At 39.5% G+C, this 17,151-nt stretch overlaps 1 protein-coding gene across 2 annotated transcripts in view; it reads left to right on the top strand.

Annotated features, from left to right (window-relative positions):
* pde5ab (phosphodiesterase 5A, cGMP-specific, b) overlaps positions 1 to 17,151 on the top strand; it is a 61,027-nt gene that overhangs the window by 36,758 nt on the left and 7,118 nt on the right. The window contains exons 12-19 of one of the 2 annotated variants that reach the window (XM_069159114.1): positions 2,512 to 2,562; positions 4,269 to 4,415; positions 8,433 to 8,558; positions 9,651 to 9,745; positions 9,890 to 9,977; positions 13,630 to 13,730; positions 15,044 to 15,121; positions 16,279 to 16,342. In XM_069159114.1, coding sequence (XP_069015215.1) covers positions 2,512 to 2,562; positions 4,269 to 4,415; positions 8,433 to 8,558; positions 9,651 to 9,745; positions 9,890 to 9,977; positions 13,630 to 13,730; positions 15,044 to 15,121; positions 16,279 to 16,342 — 750 coding nt within the window. Of the gene's footprint in view, positions 1 to 2,511; positions 2,572 to 4,268; positions 4,416 to 8,432; positions 8,559 to 9,650; positions 9,746 to 9,889; positions 9,978 to 13,629; positions 13,731 to 15,043; positions 15,122 to 16,278; positions 16,343 to 17,151 lie in introns of both variants that reach the window. The other variant, XM_069159113.1, reaches the window with a different exon arrangement.

Below are 17,151 nucleotides of genomic sequence, written 5' to 3'. Positions count from 1 at the left end.
TTTTCACTGCATGAATATGGGTCAGGCCACATTCAATAGGGAATCGTTTGCCGTCGTTCAATGGGCGTGGACCTCGGGCTCATTTTACTCAATCTGCAACCGCTGTTTTTTTTCCTGAGCACAGCGTAATTGTTACATTGTTTTTAATGAACGGCAGCAGCATGACAAGGCACTGAACGCTCAGACTTTTTCCTACAAATGTAGTTCTTGGATACTGTAACATTTATTCACATAGCTGAGCTCCACCAAACCAGCTGAATAAGCTTCTTTTATGTGAACAATGACAAATTGATACTCAACACGCACATACTTACCCAGTAGCACGCAAGCTACCCGGTAGCTTCCGAGAGACTGTTTGGAGACCCCCGGCTTAGGACAAAAGGAAAGACTAAAATGTCTTCAATTGACTAAAATTTGAAACTACATTTTCAGAAGACTTGACCAATCTTGACAGCTGTACTGTTAATTTCATTCTGACTGAGGTCTAAGCTGAGCTGAATGTGGATGTAGTATCCTACAGAGTAAGAATTGGGTTGATGAAGTGGCCAGTTTAATCATTTATGACACCAAATCGCTAGCTTCATCTTAACCCATCGATATAAATAGTTCTTGGAGCGTTTCTTCAGTACTTCAAAGACTGACATCAGACTGATGAAACTGGGCCAAAATATGCTTTTTAGACTGAAAGTAACAAACTGAGATCACTGACACTGTGGGGAGGCTTTGACCACACAACACATTTACGTAGACAGTTATGGAAGTATTTGAAAGGCAATCATGTATCATGTAACGCTTCCTGACAGGGCATCAGGAGGAGAGAAGAGAATGGTATATGATGGTGTAGAAATATAGTCCTATACATTTTCTGGAAAATCAGATGCTGCTTTAAACTTTGCTCAACTGTTCCTACTCACCCAGTGCAACCAGGTGAAACTGATAATGGTTGACAACATTATATTTTCCTGTACACGTGGATGATGTAAGGCCAATTCATGTCATGTCGACATAGCTGCAAAGGCAGTTTGACATAAGTTTTGGCATCTGTTCAAGCCTGTGGTGGTCCTAATGGACCCCTGTGTAGGCGTCTATGTGAAGCCCAAAATTTATGACTGCTTGGACTGTCCATATGACTGCACCTGCACCGGAAAAGCAGGCTGGATGCTCGTCTCATGCACCATAGATTGTAGCCTATATAAAGCTGGACGTAGGCTGTGGGTCTGAAAAGTGAAGCCAATGCGGAAGTGCCGTAAAGTACAATACCATTGAAGGCCACTAGGGGATGGCTTCAAAAACCTGTGACTCCAATAGACTTCCATTTAACTCCTCTCATTAAAAACAAAAGTTAATAAATGTTTTCCAGAAGTCATTACAGTTTCATTTGCTAAATTCACTCTTTCTGACTAGTGTTCTGGTGATCCTTCTGAAAATAATTCCACAATTAATTGAGAATTTAATTGAGAATGAATTGTTCATTCAAGAATTAATTAGATATTATACCTCAAAGAGTGGAGTGTTTTGGGATTTGTTTGGTTTGATTGACATGCTTGAGGTGCAGTCAGGTTTTTGGTATAGGTGGGTGGCATAAGGTCCACGGTTTCTCTGTCAGATTGAGTCCAATCCACCACTCGCTCCTACCCAGCTCGTCCAAATATGGTCACTTTTGGCTCCATAATACAAGATGGTGATGGGTAAAATGCCAGACTCAAGGCGTCAAAACAACAGTTCACAAACCAATGGGTGACATCACAGTGGGTTGCCACCTGGTTTGTATGCTATTTCATCCTTTGTTTCATTTTCATTCAGCGGTCAAACACTTTTCAGCCAAATACAACAAAGAAGCTGTACTTCTTGCTGTCGGGAGGTCACCTTCATTTTTCTGTAGTGTGCATATTAAGAAAATGTTAAAAAAGTATCGCATTTTAATTGGCTGGTAACAGTTTTGGCCAAACAGTATCAAACTGAGCATAGCAGGGTTTAATTGAAGCAACATTATCATGAACCTGATCTGTGCTTTTTCTCTTTGTTTTGTGTTTTCTTTTTTTGACTCAAAAGACACAAGGCTTTCATGCTATAGACTGTGATGGATTCTTCATATTGAGAATTTGACTGACATGGTTGATAAGCAACAACACCTTTTTATTTCTAGAATGTTCATCCTGAGCTTTGCACGTCAGTCGGACAGCCTTGCCAGTATCAGGGCATTGTTGTTTCATCATTGTCATTATTTATCCCAAAAGTCTCAGAATCACAGCAGACATTAAAAGACTTATCACAACAGGAGGACCACAGGTAGAACTAATGCCATCAATAATGTCCCCAGTCCAGTTAAAAATGGGTTTAATCAAATGATCACCAACTGACTGTTTCCACAAAGCAAAAGGCTGCTCTAAAGTGTCAATATGTCTCTAAATATGTGTCAGAGAGCAACTGTATGCACATTGTACGTGTGGTTTATACAGGAAACCTCATGTGTCTGCATTCCTCATAGTTTTTCTCATATGTGTCTTCCAGGTGTTGTCGTATCATGCCTCTGCCACGGAGGAAGAATCGCGGGAACTCCAGGTAACCGCGGTAAATCAACATTGTATTTATTCTACAATACACACTTCCATGCTCACACACACAAAGACTATCCAGTACCCACCTATAAACACACACTGACACACAAACACAGGCAGATGTCCTTTAGGGTCAGAGGAAGCAGTCAGTGCAGATGAGGCATAAACAAGGTATCGCCCTCATGAATATAACAAGCTCCAATTTACACATTTATTTTTTTCAGGACATTCTGTGGTGGCCTGGTAGTACAAAACACCACATGTCAAAATAAAGAAATAAAAAAAACCAAATAAACAGAAAACAACATTTCAGAAACGATGTTTCAGAAAAAGACAAAAATACTTAAATTTATAAAACAGAAAAGATTTCAGGCAACAGAATAAAGTCTTAGAGAAAGAGAAGAAAGAAAACCTAAAAAAAAATTTAAAAAAAATTACACTTAAGAAGATAGTGTTCTTGATGTTTCTTCTTGATATTTAGATTTTACTATCAGTAAAAGTTTGATCTGTTTGCTAAAAGTATTTCTCTGTCATGTCAAAAAAAAAATAATCGAGAACTTTTCTTTATTGAAGGATATATGGAGCAGTGACATTATTGTGCGTACAGATGTGCTCCATTAATAACATACAGTCGGAAACGACTTCTCTAATCAATATAGTAACCTACCAAAGTATGGCAATTGGTAGCCGAGTAACAATGAAAACACATTTCAGTATGAGTTGCATAAATTATCATCACACACCACAGATGATCCATTATTAAGAATATCATAAATAATATGATAAAAACGTGTTTTCAGCTACTTTGACATCAGATTTGAGCTGATTAAAATGATTTATTTATTAAGATTATTTATTCATATGAAATCATTTATTATTGTGTGGGCTATTTTAAAGCCCAACATAGGAGATAGCCCAGCAGTATTGGGTCAGTTCAACCAAACTAACTATTACCTATACTGTTAGATACAATAACTGTTCAAAATCTAAGTTATAGCCTCCTGTATATCCATCCAGTCAGGTTGATGAATGTATTTTTTGATTTTGAAACAGCAGCCTTAAGTTGTTGTTATGAAGGCGTTCTGACGGTATTACATGGTTAAATCAGTTAATTTTATTTAATGAAATAAACTGCTGGAGTCTGCAGTGGGCAGTTGGACTTGGGATATTTACTTTGGGACATAGTTTGATATGATCTGAGAAGTTTAGGAACTTCTGATCTTAATGGTTTGCTACCAGAACACTGAGGCACCTCTCCAAATATTAACCAATCAGTGCAGCCTTCCCACCGGCCTTAACAATACCACCACATGACTGGAAAGGTCCTGTTCTGTTTTCCTCTCCTTATGGCAAAGTGGATCAACTAACAACATAGCCTGATTAAGTGGCCTCCCTCGCGTGCTCCGAAGAGGATGTGTCACTCGGTATCTAGGACACGGGCTTTATTTTTTTCGGGTTCGTTCTACCCAAGAGGCCTCTACTTATAGTATGTGCAGCACATTGTAGGATGAGGTCACTCAGTGCTGTAGTTAAAACTGATTATGTTACAGGAGCAGAAATTAAGAATCTGGGAAGTGACTGTCATGTGATTACTAGTCATCAGTCCAGCTAATAAATGAGGAGACGTAGTTATATGTCTGTGTATGTCGTTGAATCCGCAGCTCTCTGCATTTCCTAACTTGTGTATGTTTGTGTTGTGTGGGTTTGAAGGTAGCCACAGTTCCGTCAGCCCAATCCCTGCGTCTGCAGGAGTTCAGCTTCAGTGACTTTGACTTGTCTGACACCGAAACCACACTGGCTACCATCCGAATGTTTGTCGATCTCAACCTGGTACAGAACTTCCAGATGAAGTACACGGTAAGAATTGATGGGTCACAGATTCTGGCTCTTAGAGTCTCTGCGGTTTGATAGAATTCACATATTCTTTCCCCGCCATTTGTTACGAGTTGGATTTTTCTGTAACTAATGACTGCAGTTAGATTATATACACCCAGTGGGGCATAGATTACAAAATCAGTTAAACCTATAATTTACAATTCCAGCTTGTTTATCTCCATTTTTTAGCAAGACCCTAGTCGCAAGAAAACAGCCACAGCCAAACCATATATTGGCGCCATTTAAATGGTATTTGCTATGGTTTGTGTTGTCCAAATTGCCCATACAAGGTCAGTACGCCTGGTTTGTTTGCTACATGAAGTTTCCCAGCTCGATAACGAGCTAATTTAGAGCCTCCCATACAGATATTCGAACTGGTGTAAACCATGTACCAACAAACGGCAAACAAAACCTATAAACACAGGCAGAAAAGTTATACAGAGGTGTACTGTGTAAAGAAATTCCAGCAGAGACTGGGCAGCCCGTTCTCATGTTCATCCTGAGTGACAGACACACAGAGACGGACGGTGTTGGAAAAAAAACCCTGATGGATTTTCTAAAGGCGTGCCTGCCCACCGATGCAGCGGCCCACCTGGATCTATCCCGGTATGACCGATGGTCAGACCACCCTGTCGTTAAACAAACAGCTGCCCCTTATAAGCTATCACTACATCGCCACATTAGAATTAACTGCTGTTTACTCACCAATCTAGAAGAAAAGCAGCACTGGCTATTTCTTCACATTGCAGGGATAATTCTATTTATCTTTTTAATGTTTTAAACTAAATATCTTGCATATCGCCCCTTTACGTATGGTACTTTTACATTTCTGTTTTAACACATATTCAACAAATTTGATACACAGGTTTATGCCCGCTTCCATTCTGTATAAATAAAAAGAAAACGACCCAGAAGCAGTTCTAAAAAGATGAGGTATTTTAAAATACATAGTTTCCACAGTTGGCTATGACTTGCTAACAGCTCCTCCAAATCGTTTTTCCCATCTAAATTTCTAATGTGGCTTTCATTTCAATAAATGTGATCCGGTATCTCACCGAAAATCTAAGAAAACTGAAAACAGATTTGTGTTTGAGGTCTTTGTTTTTTCTTCTTTGTTCTCCCAGTAATCATTTCAAACCCTTCAGATTTATCTGCTGTCCCTGGATATAAAACTGGATATAAAGTAGTTCAAACAAAGTCCACCTGCTGCAGTTCCAACAGTAACACGCTGCTTGAACACTGATGCTTCAATATTAATAATCTAATGAAGTCATACGGCAGAGGGACCAAAACGGGACTTGTAACTTTAATACTACAATTACATTTTGCTGCTGATATGTACTGTATGTATTTTTACTTCATGCAGGAATGTTACTTATAAATGAGTATTATACTTTGCTGTATTGGTATTTTTACTTCACTAAAGGATATGAATACTAATAACTAAACTTGTAACTAAATCTAAGGAAACCAGATTGAGTGAAGACTGAGCCGAAAATGCAAAGCAGCTTACAGCTGCTGTCTACAATTTTATCCGTTCAAAGAAGCTTAGAACTGGGCCTCAAGTTTTGTGACAAAAAGAGGTTCAAACATATTTCTGTTCATCAGGAGTAGCTGTATGCTTCAAATAAGCAGAAGGAAGAAAATAAAAAAATAAAAAAAAGTTTTTTTTTTTTTTTTTTTTAAATACTGACTTTTTTTCCTTCATGTTTTCAATTTAGTTCCCATATAATTGTTTTGTGCTTTTGGCAAAAGTGTAAAGGACCTACCGTTTTTAGAAGTACAATAAACCTTGAGTCAGGACTACATACACTTCAGGACAAATTCATAAAATGATGCAAAACGGCCGTAAGAAAATGTTACAGATTACTACATTAGCACAGGCTTTATTTTCCTGAAGGGTATCGTAGCAACACAGAAACCACAAAAGTTACAACAAGCAACACACTTACACTTTTTCTCATCATCTTCAGTGCATTTCATTGAATAATAGAAGAGCAGCTTCCTGTTTCATGAATTGTAGAAAACAAGCTGCTTCTCATTAGTAGCATTAAACCATTTGAACATGATGATGAGTGAATGCATTTACAACTAAGTTATTATTTGTGTGTTTGTCTGCATCCTTAACTTATAGACCACACACACACACACACACACACACACACACACACACACACACACACACACACACACAGCAGCAGCACCTAAAACACTTCCCCTCCAAAAATCACTCCCACACTCTCCCTCCATTGCCGTCGTCGCTCAGACCTTAAAGCGTTCCTCATCTGGCTCCCCCTCGGCGCCAGCAACGCCCAGTTGTTGGTGGGTTTGGCTCTCCTCCTCGCACTCTCCTCGTGAAGAGGTCCTTGTATGTTGGTGGCTGACCTCCAGAGTGCCTGCGGGGAGAGGGCTCACAAAGAGAAGCTTTGAATGGAGGAAATTAAAGCCCTCCTGCAGCGCAAACTGTCAGTTTGACATTCACGCCGAGAGCTGACACACTGACCACCCGAGAGCATCACACTCTGTGAGCTGAACTGCACAACATGTTATTATTTAATTACTATTCTAACATATTTAATGTTGTACACTCATTCATTCTAATTCAATGATAATGATAATGATATCCAATGATGATGATCCCTATGGAGAAAATGAGCTCTAATTTGATTAGCTGAATAATGGTTTTAGGTTCTTGTGGTGCCTGAGATTGAATTAGGTTCACTCACTGTGTGTTTTGATGAGCATGTAGCAAAGCACAGATTAACAAAGCAGAGAGTATTGATTTGCTGGCAGGGTGCTAAGTTTTAACTTTCAGAAAGGGGAAACATCCTGAGAGTCAAGTCCCTGAACTCATCACGTTTGCTTTTTCTTTCTACTGCTGTTACTTTATACCCACTCACAGGAGGTTTTTTGTTGTTGTTATTGTTTTCTTCTCATTCATACAGTATTGCAGTTGCAGGTTTCTCATTTATAAGGCAGTTAAGGTATCAACTCACTGGAGAATGCAGGCTGTAACCTGTTACTTAAGTGCATAGAATCACTGTGTGTGGCAGTTTGGGCAAATAACTATTGGCACATTTGTTTAATATTGTATTGACAACTAAAACAAATAATATTGTAAACCTACATGGGGACTTCAAGCTTCACCGATCAATATTGCGTATTAATAATGAATCAAATGACTGTGTAATGTGAATGATAACAGACATTGACAAAACCAAAGAAAGTGACACTGCAGGTCTCCTCATCATATGGAGGTTTTTAACCTCCTCCAGCTGTTTTGGTTTTTGACTCACAGATGTGTTATTGTTGTAGTTCAGTCTCACTACTTTCATCAGGTTGCTTTCCAGTTATTACAGGCAGCTGTTTTCAGCAAATAAAGCTCTGATGAACACACCCCCTTCCCCGCACGCCAGTCAAACAAAGTTAGCAGATGAAGGCTGTAATGTTAGTTTGTATTTGTTCATCTGTAAATAAGGAGCTGTTTGCTATTACATTTGCTAGTTTGGCTAACTGGTGAGTTGCATAAGTAGATGAAGTGTGTCAGACTCTGAGACAAATATTTTAAATGACCTGTAAAATTAAAGTTCAAGTGGAAATTCTTAAGTGAGTCACATTCATAAATATTTATGATAATGGTGGGGAGGTTAAAGTTTGCGTGACTTAATGAACACACATGACGCAAGAAGCAGTTTGAACAATGCTGGAATTTCCTTAAAGGCAGCAGCTGCATTGTTATGTAATCTGGAGGCTCCGTCTCGCAGAGGGCTCCAAGTTCAAAATGTGTATTCAAGGGCCTTATAGATTCAGTTCATTTTACAAGTAAAGTGCATGGTGTAATTTACAAAATATGTTTACACAATTCAATTACCACAGGTTAATTTGTAACACATAATGAGAGCTCACATCTGTTTGTTTTTTTCCCTGTCACCCTACAGCCCTGTGCAAAGTGTCTTCAAGGGGCTCAATAAATCTTTTTCTGCGTGTTTTCTCCTCCAGAGTTTATGTCAGTGGGTTCTGAGTGTGAAGAAGAACTACAGGAAGAATGTGGCCTATCACAACTGGAGACATGCCTTCAACACAGCGCAATGCATGTTTGCACTCCTCAAGTCTGGACGCCTGCAGGTGAGTGCAGCTAGTCATGTTATGGTGGTCTGATTTGTTGAAAAAAACATTTTTTGTTAAAATAGGGACAATGATTAGATTCAATACAGGCAGACATAATGTTCTTTTACTATGTTTGCATATTACAAGGACACCACACACATTTTTTTTCAGGATCTACGAGTCCAACATGCTTTACTGACACATTTGATTGATTTTCGACCTTCCATGCAGCCATAGGCTTTAGTTCGTTGCAGAAAATGCATTACAGTAAACAATTATCCTCCTTTTTCAGATGTAGTGCAGACAGACAAGAAATCTGGGAAAACAGAGAAAGAGTAGCAAAGGGCCAGCCAGCTGGGAATTAAACCGGGGACTTGCATATGGCATTTGCATCATTTATCTTAATCTTTCTGTCAGTCTTTCCTTATCAGTGCACACAAGCAAACTCTTGTGTCCAAGAAACTTTGCGAATGAAAAATCATGTGAATTACTTCTCTTTTGACAAAACCTGGAGATTAACTGGAAAAACAAACTGTGAGTGTTTTTAACGAAGACACTGTTCATCGAGTCATTTATTGACTCCTGAAAAATTGGCGCAACAACAACATAAGAAGAATTAAATAAAGCCATGGGATGGTGTGTTTTGGAAAATGGTTGGCAGTGGGCGGCTAAAGGGCTGAATTATACAACACCTGTTATGGAAGGTTAACGTGATTCGAAGGATCTCCTACACCATCAATAACAAAATTGTTTGGAAAACGCTGTACAGTTGTGGTTTCCATGATGCAAAACAATAATTTTTGCATAAAATATTGGCAGCTACTTGAGCATTATCAGTATGAGCACTACTTGCAGCTCTGATATGAAAGCTGTTGTGTCATATGCATAAACATGCTTGATGTCCACTCCGGGCTGTGTGCTGAGCGCCCACACTGCCAACAATGTGTGGAGAGTTACCGCAGCACAGTGTGTACACAGACAATTTGTTTGGTTTGATTGTGGTCACAGATTTTCATCTGTTAACCAGCTGCTTTCATGTGGATGATTTTTTTTTTTTTTAACCTTCCACTGTCCTTCCACTTCTCAATCTGTCCATCCATCTCCTGACAGAATAATCTTGGTGATCTGGAGGTCCTTGCTCTGATGATTGCAACCCTAAGCCACGACCTGGACCACAGAGGAGTCAACAACTCCTACATTCAGAGGTAAAGCCAGAGAGCGTGACTCACAGAGGTGTGTGTGTGTGTGTGTGTGTGTGTGTGTGTGTGTGTGTGTGTGTGTGTGTATGTGATTGTATATGCATGTGTGGGCGCACACTGTACTCAGCCTGTGGCTTCTGTGTTGTCCAGGAGTGACCACCCACTGGCCCAGCTCTACTGCCACTCCACCATGGAGCATCACCACTTTGACCAGTGCCTCATGATCCTCAACAGCCCTGTAGGTGCATTCACTCACACACACACCAATCCAGCCATTATTCTTCTCTGTGCACCATCCCTCTACTCACCAACAAACATAAAGAGGCATTTTCCTAAAAAGGTTTCTTACTTTGTTTAACAAACAGTTGATCTTATTTGGTGATTGATGATAGCAGCAGATGGACTTTGTTGTTGAAATTTTGGTTTCTATTTCAACACCTGTCTTTGTATCCTTTCAGAGCTCCGCTTATCAGTCCCTCCAGAAGGATTTTGTGATCACAATATTTGCTGTGATGCAAATTCGGCCATTCTACGCAATATTTGCATGAGCTTTAAATTTCGCAAAATTCACGCAATTATTCAGCCCAAGATGTACTCAATTAGAGCTCTGCTGAAGGTAGTGCAGCATAAAGTAAGCCTTTCCAAATAAAACTATCTTGATCAATAAAAATAACTCTTCATTTATATACAGCAAAGCTCTTAAACCTCTCCTCTCGTCATCAAAACAAACCACATGTGGTTGACTGGAAAAAAAAACAGAACAAAGGGAATAGTTTGATATTCCATCCAGGGATTACAAAGTTCAAACTTTTAAAATGTTACACTCACAAGTTCTACCTCTTTCTCTTCAACCAAAACATGTAGCGTATATAACATACACAGAGCGTTAATTTAAAATGTGTCGCAATGATCAAAGAAATATCCAATTTGAGCTATTGAGCAACATTAAATGTCTGTGCAGCTATGTACAAAGCCACATTCAAATGTATTAGGGAGTTGGGCTGGCGACCAATATTTACTCATTCAAATCTCTGTGGGTTTGTCATTGTCAGTAAACTCTTTCAATTTATATATATCAATTTAATTAAATTTTTGTAGTTTTTAGATAACTCTGAACCAGATGACTCTAAAATGCTGTATAATAGGGAATTTATTGTGTCTTTCACAGAAAATGATTGTCAAGTTCTGCAGCTCCACTGATCTTTTAGCATCCTGGAGTGTATCGTTTGGTTTTACTGCCCATTTACAGAATCACAGACTTTGAGGCGCTCTCATCGACCCCCACAGGGAGCCATTTTCTGCCAAAAAAGTCCACAAATTTGATCACAAGTACAAACCACTAGATACAATGCTTACATACAGTATTGATGCTGCTTTTAATGTCTGCTCTGCAGTTTCTGTGACAGGCAAGGGAAGGGCTGTCACTATCATCATTGATGTAAGTGTAGTAGCAGGGAGACAGAGGGAACAAAAGTATCCGGAAAAGCATCTCATCACACCCGGATTTTAACCTCATTACTGTTATGCAAAACATGGCATGAGTTTGCCTTTCACAGCTGCAGCTGATTCTTTATGCAGCAGCTGAGCTCTTAGCAGGCTCAATCAAGATGCTCCATCTCCACCCGCTGACAGTGTCCTCACATGGCCTCCTGCCTGCTTCAGAAGTCATTTCAAAGTGTTGTGTCGTACAACAGCAAGTATTAGAGTCCATATTCTCCCGTTTATGTTACAAGCTCTAGTTTACAAACGGGTTGTGCTTCTTTGTCTAAGACTGTGTTATTTGCTATGCCAAAAGATCCACGTAGAAACTGTTAATTTAAGAATGGCCATTATTGGTATTAAAAAATGTATAAAAGCTGGTACTGCACAAATAATAATGATGTAATGATACAATAATGAGCTGTAGGCCCTCTTACCAACAGCTGAACCCAGCTCCCAGTGGAACCAGTAGTTATGGTTTGAGTTATATTGTGTTAATGCAGGTGTTTACTAAATGGAGATTGGAACTTCCTGCACCACAACACCAGTTCTTATTTTATTTTAGTAGATAACTGAACTTACTTATAAAACTGACATCACTTTTAAATATATTTCGCTCTGGGTACTTAGATAAGAACGATATCTTTTAAACAATCTAATATTGTTATAACAAACTGCATTTCCCATAATCCCACAGACTTATTGCAAGTATTATTATATTAAGTATTACGTATATTAAATATTAGTACTATAAACAACTCAGTAACACAACTAAGCAAAAAAGTCAAGTCCATAATTGCGTCAAGAGGTCGCAGTATAGCTCGATGATGTCGATGATGATGAAATGCTTCCTTCTGATGAAACTCGTGAGTTTGTGTTTATGAAATGGGAAGTCATTTGTACTATATGCCTGGCTAGGTGTTCGTGGTTAGGTTTTGAGAACACCATTGCCAGGCAACAGCAACATGAAGGCGTCTAGAAGCCAGAGGCTAACAATTCCACAACAGTTTATACATCATATGAGGCAGCTAAGACCATCAACATTTAAAAAAAACCACTATAGTCTGTGACTAAAAGTTAAAAAAAAATATTAGCTTAAGAAACACCGAAAATGCAACTTTGAACCAACCGCCATGTACTTACAATTCGGCAAAAACATTCGTGGGAGTTGTAGTTTTTTGTTGTGTTCTTTTTCTGTTCACACAGTAATTGTTATTATCTTTTTAAAAATAACAAAGGTTTCAACATTCAATACTAAATTTTGTTGCGAATGCTAAATTATTAAGGGATGTGTTTAAATTGTTTCCAGAAAAAACTAGAGAGAGATTGAGTTGTGTAAAAGAATCTCGTGGAACAGAGACCAGAAGTGACGTGATGAATTCTGTGTTCCAGCTCTGACAGAAAATGAACTACTGCACAAAACCATTGTAGTCTCAAGACAGGAGTCTATTATCTAGTTGGCGACCGTGGATTTTACTGTTACCGTTTAAAGTTAACAAGCCAGCTAAGTATAAGCTAGTATTAGGATGATCCTGTCCGGCTAGTAGTCAACCTGCTCGCTGCAGTACACATTAAATTGCATTTACTTCCAGCCAGAAATCTCTGAGACAAATATCTCAACAGCCAATCCAACCAAACAAAACTATCTGCATATTTATAACTGGGTAAACCAAACCTTTAATCATGTCTAATACCTTATAACAAAGGTTTTACAATGTAGGCCTCCACATAAACAGTGTTATCAGGGATGTCGATGGTACATTAAACTGCAATCAGGCTAAAAGCACAGCTCAAATGATTTCAGTCTGAGGTTGCCAGGACTTAATGTTGTTTCCCACTTGCTGCAGTGTCCTGGATCTCTGTGTCTCATTCAATTGCACCTATTCCACTCATTTTCCAGCTGCTTTCCTGCGACAGAACTCGGATGCCAGTGACTTACAGCCTGCTTTGATCTTTATGGCCTCAAAACAAACTCTAAATACACTTCTGACACCAAAGTACCACTCTGCTGCTGCACACATGAACACAGATAGAATGACACCACATTCCACATTGCAAACCTTCTCTCATGCGGGCTGAAAAGCATTAACGCAAGTACTCCCTTTAAAAAGGCACTCTTAAGTGGAAGGGACACATAAGTCAACACATGCATATAAACACTCAAGACTTGTGGACTGGATTCAATTGTTTAATTCATTTGCATGTGCTTTGCAGTCTAGTGTTGTCATGGCAACGCCTCGGTGGTCTATTACAGTGCAAACAGCAGTCAACAGTATCAGTGCATAGTATCTAGTCCTCTGAGGGTTGCTATTTCATCCTGTGCAAGTCCCATGTATGAACTCTGAATGTGTAAATCGTGGAGAGCTATTTCTGCAGTTACACACTTATCCTCTCTCCGTGTCTCTCTCCAGGGAAACCAGATCCTGAGCGGTCTCTCCCTAGACGAGTACAAGACCACTCTGAAGATGATCGAGAGGTCTATTCTGGCCACCGACCTCGCCCTGTACATGAAGTAGGTACCAAATGTCAAGCCCAGATGGAACTCCGGCTGGTGAGGCGTAGAGAGAGAGAGAGAGGAGGAAAATGGAAGAAAGAAAAGGCAGTCAGGGCAGAGTGGGGGAGTAGTTTGACAGAAGCATTCAATCATCATCTCACCAAAGTGTTTCGTTCTTATTTCTTTCATCTGTGGAGTGCAGCATCGATTCTACAGCTTGCTCAAACCTTGTTTTTCTAAGGCATTTTGTGCAATGTAACGTCTGAAATTGTTTATTAATAACACAGATAGCTTGGAGCTAATTTACATATGAAGTCCCAGGGTAGTTCGCAATTATTGCAACGATGCACATCCTCTGACTGTATATAAAAATGGACATAGCTTCCGGGTCTGAAAAATTAGTCAGATGCGGAAGTGCCTTATACTGCAATACCACCGAGTGCCACTGGAGCTTGTCTCCAAAAAGCCTCCCGCTCCATAGGGTCTCGTTCAACTTGTCTCATTGAATACAGAGTCAATAAAAAATTCCCGCAAGTTATTTCTGTATTGATATCTGAAGTTGCTCGGGGAAAAAAATCCCGTCATTAATTAGAAATTAAGCCTCAAGAAGCAGTGTCTGTTTGATTGACAGGCCTGTGGTGCAGTCAGGTTACGGCTATTGATGGGCGGGACGTAGTGTCATCAGGTTTCCAATCAGATTGAGTCAGGTCGCCCGCTCGCTCCTCTTCCAGCTCTTCCAAATATGGTCATTTCCTGCTCCAAACTGCCTCACACTAGCAAGATGGCGCTGGCCAAAATCCCAATTTAATGTTTCATAGTGGCCGTTCACAAACCAATGGGTGACATCACTCTTGGTTGCCGCTTGTGTACAACACTACACAAAAGTACATGTTTTATTGATTGTATTATTCTCCAAGACGATTGAAAAACCATCTACCAGTTGTCAAACTGTGTGCATTTAGGATAATTGTTGCTGTGCTCACACCTTAATATTGGTATTACACTATTCTTTAAAGATTCATGTAACTTTTAAGTGTAATGTTCACAGTCGTGTTGTGGTGTATACACTTCTAAAAAAAAAAAAGGGCTAAAAAAATTTTCAGTGGATTATCAGATGTCTACACACATAACTCTTTCTACATTTAATTTCACTTTTTTCTTCTTTCACTTCTTTTTTTACTTCATTTCAGTTATCTACTTCAGTAATTACAGCTCTTATCTCTTCCCTCTTTTAGTCTAGACAGTGGGTGGTTAGGAGTCAAAGTGGGCTATATATGACGATAACTACCTGCTGTGTCATTGTACGTGTGCGTGTCTGCGTGTGTTGTCAGGAGGCGAGGAGAGTTCTTTGAACTCACCAAGAACAGCCAGTTTGTTTGGGAGGACGAGCATCACAGAGACCTACTGAGGTGAGTATGAAATCTCCAACACTGCACATTAACAGCAGGTTACGTTCTTTGATTTTAAAGGAGTAGTTCAACATTTTAGGACACTTATAGAGTCAGGACATGTCAGCATAGTCTAGCATCAAGACTGGAATCAGGGGGAAGCATCCTGCCTGTCCAAATCTCAGAAAATGATGATGATGATGAACATGAATGTAGTCATCCAAAAATGAATTTGTTGCAGTGAGTGCATGCTGTCACATGTTTAGGCTCTATCTGTACAGTCACAGTGGTACCAAACCAGGAAACATCACTCTAACTTCAGGAAGAGGTCTATTGTGTGCCAAATTTTTTTTTTGAAACACAACTTGTTTAATATAATAGAGGTGGAACAGTTCACAAAATTCACTGTTTGGTTCATATCGCAGTTTCTTGGTGACGGTTTTTGGTTCAGTTCATTACATTTTTGATAAACATTGCTTTTCATGTACCAAAAAAAAAAACGGAACAACTTTTCGGCCAAGAACATAAGGAACGTCCTTATTAATTATCTTAATAGAAAAGAATAGGTTGTCTGATTGTTGTAAACAAAACAAAGGTTTGTATTTTTGAATAAAAATGGTCACGTAGGACATAAAGACGACAACAGTGATGTAGTGGACAGTCACAGTTAAGTGACTGTCCACTACATCACTTTGGAGAGGAAAGATAAAAAGCATGTTACCCCCTTATGAGAAACACACAAGACGTCATGCTTGTGTGCAGCATGAGCTCCTAATGTTGATCTCAGTAGCCCCGACCTCCAACAGTTCTTCAGTCGAAATGAACGTTTGCGTCAATTTTGAAAAAAATTCCCTGATGGCTTACTCTAGATAGTGGATGGGGGCACACGAGGTCACAGTAGTTCTATTATTGATCAACATTAACTTGAATTTTAAATGCAACATTAAAGCTGCATTAACTGTACCTTTTAATTTTCCAGAATTCCCTTCACATGAAATGAGTCCGAATTTAAGCTTAAAATTCTGAGATGAAGTTAATCATTTTAAACACACAAAGTACACTCATGCTTAATTTCAAGCACCACAAATGCACCCATCATGGTGAAACTGCCACTGTTGACTGTAATATTGGAGTGGGTGTGTGGAGATTAATGTGTGTCACTGTGTCCCCCCCTTCAGGTCAATGCTGATGACTGCATGTGATATCTCAGCCATCACGAAGCCCTGGCCAGTTCAAAAGAGGGTAAAAAAAACTCACTTGTTGTTCTGTATCTGCTTCATTCATTGTTCTCTCTGTTATACAGCTCCCTCACCGTGTCCATATCTCTCTGATTTCTGTCAAAAGTTTGTCTCTAGAGGAGATATGACAGCTTGTTTTTCTCCATCACAAACAGTAGAATCCTAGTCACCCTCATTTATCATGTGTCCGTCTCTCTTTGATTTTGCCATTTTCACTTTGTACCTGGACTCTCCCTCCTTCTATTTCCCTCTCTCTCTCTCTCTCTCTCTCTCACACACACACACACATTTGTTTCTTTGTTTTCCTCACCCATCTGAGCACTGTGTTCCCGCTGTTTCATGTCCCCAGTGACCTTCGTTAGTCCTCATCTTATTAGGAACCACAGGCTCATAGGGAGCATCAGGCCGGCACGTATTTTGTTTGTGTGTGTGTGTGTGTGTGCGTGTGTGTGCTTTGATAAGTGAGAGCTCATTAACACAAACAGCTGTGCCCCAGTCCTCAGATGACACCTCTAAAAAAACATCCAGGGCAGTAAACATGAACACACATGCAAATATATGTTCTCTCACTTTCATGAACACACGCTGACACCTCAACAAACGGTGCTTTCATCTCCCAGAACTAAAAGGAAAATAATTTGTTATTTGTCTTCATATCCTCTACAAAGACACACTTTTTTTTTAATAAGTCTATACTCCGCTATAGACAGCTAACTTTTTAAGAGTTGGACCAGTTCACCAGGCACCAAAGCAATGTGTTAAGTGGATAGTTCTACTGCAAATGCATGCTAATACATAATGGAAGGTTGAATA

Source organism: Embiotoca jacksoni, unplaced genomic scaffold (genome assembly GCF_022577435.1).
Source record: "Embiotoca jacksoni isolate LCO1_2020_lvr unplaced genomic scaffold, fEmbJac1.0.p SCAF_24, whole genome shotgun sequence".
NCBI classification, from domain to species: Eukaryota; Metazoa; Chordata; class Actinopteri; family Embiotocidae; genus Embiotoca; species Embiotoca jacksoni.
This window is presented reverse-complemented; position numbering and strand designations above follow the sequence as displayed.